Below are 9,952 nucleotides of genomic sequence, written 5' to 3'. Positions count from 1 at the left end.
TTCTTCAACATGACACCGCTATGCAAGCGCGACGCGACCAGCTAGAACCGAACGCGTCGATTATCGACTGACCATAGCGTCCTGGTCCGCCGCGTCGTGTTTTTTTTTCTTTCTCTCTCTCTTTTTTTTGTTGTACCTCTATAAAATGTATTTTAACTATAAACAAACGAGAGAAAAGCTGAGGAAATCACTTTTAACATAGCTTTCTGTGGATTCCCCCCCCCCCAATTAATCATTCCTGACCCTATGCAAAACTCCCCACCAACACTAAAGTGGTTGACATATGCACCAGTGAAACAGTCAAGCACAGCCAGCAGCGTAGCGTAGCACCAAATTTTGGGCCCTGGGTAGCCTACAAACCATCTTGCTGGGCCCCCGTACCAAATACCATAGTGATACCAGGTATTGCATTTTTTATCATAAAAACACTTAAAATGTAAACAAAATAAGCTATTTTAACATAATTGCTATACAAATGTTAGTGAATGTGTATATGTATGTATAGAAAACTGACTTCTTGAAAAAAAGTAACCCGGTTGCCATAACATTTTGAGTTCATTGAAATTAAAAAATTGAGTTGATACAATGAAGGAAATTGGTTTAATAAATAGAAACTCAAAATATTGTATCTAAACCACATAAAAAATGTGATAAATCATGAAAATAGCACAATTAGGCATGTTTCACTGCGCCCACAAATAAAACAATTACCCAATATGCTTACAAAATATTTTAATAATATTTGAGTAAAGGTTGTCAAATCTTAAAAAATGTTTATTGTATTAACTCAAAATTAAGGCAACCAGGTAACTTATTTTTTAACATATTTTTTTACAGTGTTTCTCATGATACTTTTGCTTTGCTCCCTGCTGTAGGCCTACATGTGTTTTGAAGGAGGCATGGAGAAGCACTGAAGGAAGGGTGAAATATGCTTTCAAAAGCTAGCTTGCTATAGCCTCTCCGAAAATTGCATATCCTTACTTAAAGTGGATTTACCTATTGTAGAGTTAACAAAAGTTACCATGTAATGTTTGAAGTGGTCGTCATTATAAATATCAGTAGGCCGAGAAAGTTTTAAAACTGTTTTAGAGCTGTTCATTCATTCATAAGATTTTTCTTTCATGCTGTGGAAATACAACACAACAAACCAGCGCTGAAAAGAAGCGGGGCTTCATAAGATTTATAACTGTGTTCTGCTAAGAAAATGAATTATATTCATGTTATTTATGGGTAAAGTAATTATTTTGAAATGAATTATGGAGAACAAAAACCATGGTCACTTGTCTTAAAAAAAAAAAAAAAAAAAAAAAACATCTTTATTCCAAAATGAAATAGATGTCTTATTCCTGATTTCACCATTCAGTCCTAAATTACAAATTAGACATTTACTAAAGCTTTAGACTTACCTCAGATTTATACCGAAATCCTTTAACATATGTATCATTAGCAACCTTTCTATGTTCTGCATCAAATATATGGGTCATTTTAGTGAGTCCCAGAGGAATTACACCCCCTTAAAAAAGAGATTCATTAGAGCATTTAAAAGAAAGATGTCCAAGCAGAGCATGTCTTTAAATCAGTGTTTACTGAAGTTTAATTTCCAGGCTATATCTTCGAAATTAATAGGTAAACGACAATTCAATAATTATAAATGAAAAGGTAATGTGGGAGTACTTTGTGATAAATATTTAAAAATTAGTTAATTTAAGTAAATTAGGGCACTTTTGACATTGTGGTGACTGTCAAAAGTAGCCTAGTTACTGTACACAGATGGTTGCTAACAAATATATATATATATATATATATATATATATATATATATATATATATATATATATATATATATATATATATATATATATATATATATATATATATATATTTTTTTTTTTTAAGTGCACATCTGCTAAACGCCACAAGGTGTAGACAAACACTAGAGCAATACAATGACAAACTAAAGGTTTGTTTCAGTCAATCTTGATATATATTTTTTTCTGATTGTCTTCTACATTTCGTTTAGGCTATGTGAAATAAAAGTCTCCAAACGATGTCTGTTGAAAATAATAATAAAAAAAAATGTAGCAAGTAATAACAAATACCATGGAAATATTTTCAAAAACCTTTATTCATTCTGTCGATTCTGTCTATTTCAATCTTAATATATTTTTTTCTGATTGTCTTCCACATTTCGTTTAGGCTATGTGTAATAAAAGTCTCCAAACGACGTCTGTTGAAAATAATAATAAAAAATGTAGCAAGCAATAACAAATACCATGGAAATCTTTTTTAAATACCTTTATTCATTCCGTCTATTTCTTGACAACACAAATGTACTTGTATATATATATTTTTTTTTTTCCTGAAAGTTTCTCAGGGATCCCACAGTGCAACCAGCGCATGTAGGATGTGCACTGTACACAACATATACATACATTGCAGTAACATGTGTATATACATTTTGTAAAGAAAAAATTAAATAATAATAAAAAAGCATTTTAAAACTCAATGTTGTAATTAAAATACATATTCATTTTTTTCTTTGTTTCCATTGTTTTGGAAGAAAAAAATAAGTTTTTCTACCTCAGTGTTTTTCTCCTAGCATTGGCATGCCCTAAAACACATCCCATAATAATTTCCCATTCACCTGGACCATAACAGTCATGGCCATATAAGTAACCATCCTGTCTTCGTCACACAGGCTACAGTAGAAATAATACTGTGTTCACAGAACTTTGCAAAATGCTGAAATTTATAGGGCCTGACCGTGAGCAATATGTCAGCAATGGCCTCCAAATGATTGACATCAAAATACGCCCTCTAAACCACCCGTCTATCCAAATAAAGGATCGTCTTTCAGCTAGAAAATACATTCTCACAGACGGTTCATGTGGAGTTACAGCGATACTCACTCTACTTGAACACACATTGCACGTTTAATACTGCATATTGGTGTAATGATGACTATGAGGATGAATGCAGACTCAAATTAACTCTAGGCCCCTTTCTGGATTGATTTTTAGGAACATAATCATACTGAAAAATACATTTTGTAGGTGGACCATTTTTAAGAGCTAAACCCGCAGAGTCCGTTTTAGTCACCTAATGTTTCATAATGGCCCTTGTTGCTTAAAATAGAATAAGGGGTCCGTCAGTAAAGCCAACTGGGGGACGCACAGGCTCCAAAAGCCATGCTTTCAGTATCTCACAGGACTATGATCTAGCCAAAAGGACAAAATGATCATAAGATTGCTTTGAACAGATTGATTCTGGACTAAGCCATCAGCTCTGTCTCTTTAAATCAGTTATAGTCAAACCAAAAATTTTCATATTGTCAGTTTATTCGCTATAGTTTAGAAAATGGTAATAAAATATGACAAGAACTCAGAGATCAACTGTCAGAATAAATTCATCTTGACAATGTCAGATAACTTTGATAGAAAGGTATGTAATGGATAACAATCAACCAATCAGCTGTCAGCGGTTAAATTTAAGCACACAATTAGATTATACCAATTTAGGTCGACCGATGACCAAGCAATGCTTCATTTTGTTCAGTCTGTGGTGTAAAAGGTCACAACACTTAAGCAAAACATGGTCAATTTAATTTCAAATTTTACTGGCAGTCCACTGTATGAAGATTTTTTCGGTATAACATGTCACAGTTTACTTTATTTTGCTATCCTCACTTACATAAATGAACTATAGTGTCCTGCACCCACTAGTAAAATATGATCTGGTCTCTTAATTCATTCCAGTAAATACGTTTCTAATGTTACATTTTGGCCTTTTGGAACTGTTCTAGATGAGGAGGAAATGGGGAAACAGGATCAGGAAATAAAACGAGACTTGAATACATGTCGCCCACATGAGCACCATAACTCGACATCACGAGAGGCCGATCTAGGACCGCAGCTCCAACCAGAAATGCCTTTCCCCCTTCCGCGTGCGTGAGTTCGTACGAGAAAGCGCAATTTAGCATCTGGCACCTTAAGAGGTTACAAATCATTTGAACTTTATCATGAGGTTGAAAGTTATTCATATTGCCAAATGTTCTGATTACTGCTCAGTTTCTTTTTGGAAATTCAAGCATAACCTGGATTTTTCACAGCTTAGTCTAAACAAACCCACTGCTGGTCTCTCTTTAGAACGCATCAAGAAAAGAAAAAAAATCAGCCATGTTAAATACTTTCTCAAATCACGACCAATGTGCATCTCTCACCCGTCCAGCAGCTAGTTCAGCATCAAAACACAAGGACAACATAAAAAAAGCATGGCTTTAAAATCAAAGCTTGGCAATATGAAGTTGTTTACAGCTGCCCGCAGGATATACATGAACCCTGAGGGAGAAAAGAAACACGTACACGTAAAAATAACTCATTCGCAAATAAATGGATGCCATTGGCTGAGGTGGGCATGCTGTAGTTATCCTGTAATATACCGCAACCATTACTACATGAGAGGTTTGGTTAATCACAGGCTTGATGGCTGCATCCCAGTTCTCATACTACACCTCCTAATAGTGTGCCGAGGTGACTTTTGTAGACCAACCCGGAAGTTGGCATCACACCTGGTTGCCTGGTTTTAGCTCTGTGAGCAGCAAATATGCATGATTCTTAAAGCAACACTCCACCGTTTTTAGAAATAGGGCTTTTTCAGCTTCTTTCCTACATTTAGATATTTGGGCAAACGCATTTTTGTCTCAGTGCATGCATTGTTTTAGTTTGGCAGGATCGCCGCTAGCTTAGCTTAGCATAATGAATGGAATCCTATGTTGCCAGCTAGCATGTCCCGAGTAAAAGTGATTTCAAAAAGAAAAACACCCACCTAATTACTTCCTGTGGCCTGCGTATTCACAATGAGTAGAACTAGTGATGCAGATTAAGACTATAGGCGATTTCCTAGGCAGATATTGACATGAGACTATATTATGGGGAATCTCTGCGCCCAAGTAGCAGTGCTTCGCCTGTGCTTCCCCATAATATAGTCCCAAGTCAATATCTGCCTAGGAAATCGCATATAGTCTTAATCTGCATTGCTATTTGTTCTCATTGTGAATACGCAGGCCACAAGACCACAAGTGGTACATGCCAGCTGGCAACATAGGATTCCATTCATTATGCTCAGCTAAGCTAGCGGCGACATTACAAATCAACAACTTTCATTAATTTTGAAAGTTTGGTTGTAAAAAAAGGTCATCACAATCGTAACTTCAACTAAGCTTCAATAACTCTTTTTAAAAAAAAAAATATTTAAAATATGAGGTTGAAGTGTTTGGTTTCCTGTTTGGAGTGATGATGTTTAACATCCTGATAGTCTTCATTTAGCCTCTTGTTAGGCACTGCCTTTTTCAAGACAATTAAGTGCTTAAAATAAAAATACACACAAGGGGATATTACTGATGTTGGGACGTATCATAGACCTGGCGCTATGCAAGTGTTTTTTGCTAGTTTTAGCCTGACGCAGTAATCATTTTCATGTCCGAGATTAAAGGGGCGGTTGCATGCGATTTTACTTTTTTAACTTTAGTGAGTGTGTAATGTTGCTGCTTGAGCATAAACAGTATATGCAAAGTTACAGCGCCGAAAGTTCAATGCAAACGAAGATATTGTCTTTTAAAGTTATGGCAGTTTATTGCCTACAAAAACGGCCGGTTTGGACTACAACGAGCTTCTTCCCGGGTTGGTGACATCATAAACCCTTGCTAGTCACCGCAGATGTGACTTCTGCCCGTAATGGTAAGGGGCGTGGCGTTTCCGGACAACCTGTGCTTGGCACTTCAGCCAATAAAAATACATGAAACTACATTTGGCCATCTAACCAATCTAAGACCATTGCGTTTTTCGGAGGGATGGGCTTAATAGAAGCAGGAAGCAAACGAGCCGTTCAAAGGACAGTGGAGACAGGAGCGTGGAATAAAGGTCAAATAAACAAAAAATATGGTGTTTAAAAAAAAAAATATATATATATATATATATATATATATATATATATATATATATATATATATATATATATGAATAAAGGGGTGGTTCCGTGTTTTTTTTTCTAGGCTTGGTTGTGTTTATGGGTCACAGTATAAGTATAAAAAAAAAATTATATATATATATATATATATATATATATATATATATATATATATATATATATATATATATTTTTTATACTTATACTGTGACCCATAAACACAACCAAGCCTAGAAAAAAAAAACACGGAACCACCCCTTTATTCATTTGTGTGCCCAAGGGTGTGCTGGTCTGAAAACAAGGCGTGTTCAGGCGGATTGTTGGCTGGGGGCGCTCAGCAGCACACAAATATTTTTAAATATTAAAAATAAAAGGATTCCCCTTTGGAGCTCAGTTTTACCGCTTGCAAAATCCACCATGGCTCAGCACAACTGGCTTTTTAGCAAAAGTGGATTCAGACATGTCCAGAGTGCACCTTCGCCATGCGTTCCAGACCATGTGCTGAGATCGTTAAAATAGGGCCCGTTATGTTGTAGAATAAAGCGCGAAAATATCTTGAGCTCAAGTTTAACCCAAAAACCATTGACTTTAGGATGATGGAGCAAAAAGTGCTAAAATGCTAACTTGCTTCCAGGTTTTGGCCTACAAAAATATGCCACTGATGGAATACACTATTAGCACAGACACGTGCTGCCTACTATTAGTCAGCCAAACAAATAGTCCCGCCATTGGTTGAGCCAGTGTTGCTGTGTTAAGCTGGTTGAGATGTTTTGATAGCACCACAGAGCAACAGTGTTTCACTTTTCAGGCAAATCTTCCTATGGATTTCTTAAAGGTGACTCTTCACATAAAGTGGGCAAAGATGATCACCTTTCAAATAATGTTCATGTGTAGCCTGAATTTTGCATCCATACCAACCACAACAACAGCAACAGCGCATGTGTGAATGAGTTGAGCGCTTAAGAACATGTCTTCTGGGCCTTAAAGGGATAGTTCACCCGAAGATTCTGTCATTAATTGCTCGCCATCATGTCGTTCCAAACCCGGAAGACCTTTTTTCATCTTTGTAACAAAATTAAGATATTTCTGATCAAATCCGAGAGGTTTCTGACCTCTCCATATACAGCTATCAACATTTTCAATGACCAGAAAGGTAGTAAAAACATCATTAAAATAGTCCACGTGACTCCAGTTGGCCATTTTATGAAGCGATGAGAATATTTTTGTGCGCATAAACACGCAGCCGGCAGCCGATGCTGTTCACATGAGCAGGAGTTGCACTGTGGGCCTTAAAAAGTGTTAATTCAATTGCTGTCTATAGAGGGCTCAGAACCCTCTCGGATTTCATCACAAATATCTTCATTTGTGTTCTGAAGATGAACGAAAGTCTTACGGGTTTGGAACGACAAGGGTGAGTAATTAATTTCATTTTTGGGTGAACTAGCCCTTCAACCACGTCCTAACTATATGTCCTAAAAGTACTTTTATTGCGTAGTATGAACACTGGAATGCAGCCGATGACACTAGATTCTACGTTCAACCTCAGTGACCGTGGCTCTTTTGCCATTGCAAATCAATCAGAGGAAGTCATTTTTCCAAAAACAGAGGAGGATAAACTAGTTGCATATAGTTGATGCACCATGGCGCAAGCTATCAAGGAGCCAGCCTTGATTCTCCATGGAAGCCTGTTACAAATAAACTCTGGCAACAAATATAGCTCTACATAGAAATTATATATTTTCATGTCTATCATAATATCATTCAATTCCATATTTAGTTTTATTATAAATAAATGCGTACATGTCCACGTAACACGTTGATAGTAACTCCATATTTTCTTTATCTGGTCCCAGACTCCAAAAGGTTTAAAAAAAGGGATGCTGCCGAGTTCCAACATCCGCTCCAGTTTTCTGAATGTTTAAACCAGAGAGTCTGTCTGTTTTTGCTGTGACAGTTGAATTGTTGTAGCCCTGGGTGAACAAGACCGATTTGACCGCCATTCCTCCGACGGCATTTCGGCTCTAAAGACAGAGAAATGAAAGTACTGGGTTTCCTTCCGTGTCTGCTGTCAGAAAGGCCTCACAATGTTGTAGCCAGACTGCGAGTGTGAGAACCGTTCAGCCAGTGCCGCCCACTTTACAATGCCCCGCCCCATCCAAGCTCGTCTGAACGCCTAAGTGTGGAGATTTTCATTACATTCGCTGAACCGGGACTCTGTTCGTGAGTGATAGCGACTTCTCCTCTCTTCGCTTTCTGAATCATAGTCTCTTAACCCAAAACCTTTCTGTAGCTTCATTAGAGACTCTCTCATCTGTAAACACACAAATACACCATTGAAATTCTGCAGGAACTGCAGTTAAAAAGGAATAGTTCACCCAAAAGATTTGGAATATAATCATATGCATCAATTTCATGATGCTTTTGCATCCTTTTCACTTTGCTGAGTTGCATGAACTAGAGCAACCAGTAAAGTTATTTTCTCCTTTTGTGCTCCACTGAAGAAAGCAAGTCATGTGGGTTTACAAGGACATGAAAATGAGTAAATGATGAGAGAATTTTCATTTTGGTTGAACTATCCCTTTGAGTTCCCTTCTTTCTTTTAGAGTGGTGCGGGGATTAATGGGGGTTTTCAGTTTATGAGTAAAATGAAGCCTTAACGTAACTTGGCGATACTTTGACGTTTTGTTCTACAATGTAAACTGCACACACTCACGCCTCAAATTATTAGAAAGTTTTAAAAAATAAACATACCTGCTTTAAAATCAGTGTTTTCGTTATGGGTGTGTGTAATTTACGTTGTAGAACGTTAAAGCATCATCAAGTTCTGTTTACCACAGGCATCCCATAGGAATATCTTGAGGGAACCAGTGATGAATTAGTCTTCCGGTTTTGATATCATCCCGGCACCACACTCTTGTTTGATTAACCAGACAGCGGCATAGCGTCGGCCCATATCTGGGCCACATCTGGTACACTTGGATTCCATGCATACCAGGTGTGGGCCGGATCTGGATGACACTATTTACTGTCTGGGTATTTATTAACATAATACAGATATGAACGTTTGACATTTTTCAAACTTGCACTGTACTTGATCATACCTCATCTAACATCAGCACAGATGACTTTATTATTTCCCTCCATTTCTCCAGCTCGTTTTCATGGTAACGCTGCTGAGACTCCAAAAGTTGAGCCCATTCAATCTGTGTTTGTGGAAGTTTGCTGCAACACACACACACACACACACACACACACACACACACACACACAGAGTGAAAAACAATCCTCATGCAAATATCACTTGTGTTCATTTACAGCAAAATCAGTCGATTAATAAGTTTTTTTTTTTAATTCATGTAAGAAAAATCTGAAAAACTGGCTTGATAAGCAAAATCAGAAAAAAGAAAAGACTTTTCAGAGAATATATACACCGGTCAAGCACAACATGTTGAATTGTGTTGGTCCCCCTTTTCTGCTAAAACAGCCCTGACCCGTCGAGGCAAGAACTCCACTAAACCCCTGAATGTGTGTTGTGGTATCTGGCACCAAGATGTTAGCAGCATATCCTTTAAGCCCTGGAAGTTGCGAGGTGGGGCCTTCATGGCTCGGACTTGTTTGTTCAGCACATCCCACAGAAGCTCGATGGGATTGAGATCTGGGGAATTTGGAGGCCAAGTCAACACCTCAAACTTGTTGTGCTCCTCAAACCATTCCTGAACCATTTTTGATTTGTGGCAGAGCGCATTATCCTGTTGAAAGAGACCACAGCCACCAGGGAATAGAGTTTCCATGAAAGGGTGTACATGGTTTGCAACAATGCTTAGGTAGGTGGTACGTGTCAAAGTAACATCCACATGGATGTTAGGACCCAAGGTTTCTCAGCAGCACAATTTCCAAAGCATCACTGCCTCCACCGGCTTGCCTTCTACCCATAGTGCATCCTGGTGCCATGTGTTCCCCTGGTAAGTGATGCACACACACCCGGCTA

General features: G+C 37.7%; 1 protein-coding gene across 10 annotated transcripts in view; it reads right to left on the bottom strand.

Moving 5' to 3' along the window:
• Positions 1 to 6,160: 6,160 nt before the first annotated feature.
• The window catches only part of gramd1ba (GRAM domain containing 1Ba), a 139,497-nt gene continuing 135,705 nt past the window's right edge, over positions 6,161 to 9,952 (bottom strand). For all 10 annotated transcript variants that reach the window (XM_067434171.1, XM_067434168.1, XM_067434169.1 and 7 more), the window contains 2 exons: positions 9,066 to 9,186; positions 6,161 to 8,275 (listed from right to left, as the gene is read on the bottom strand). In XM_067434171.1, the coding sequence (XP_067290272.1) occupies positions 8,138 to 8,275; positions 9,066 to 9,186 (259 nt within the window). In that variant the 3' untranslated portion in view covers positions 6,161 to 8,137. The remainder of the gene's footprint in view (positions 8,276 to 9,065; positions 9,187 to 9,952) is intronic.

This window comes from Pseudorasbora parva, chromosome 23 (assembly GCF_024679245.1).
Source record: "Pseudorasbora parva isolate DD20220531a chromosome 23, ASM2467924v1, whole genome shotgun sequence".
Taxonomy (NCBI): domain Eukaryota; kingdom Metazoa; phylum Chordata; class Actinopteri; order Cypriniformes; family Gobionidae; genus Pseudorasbora; species Pseudorasbora parva.
This window is presented reverse-complemented; position numbering and strand designations above follow the sequence as displayed.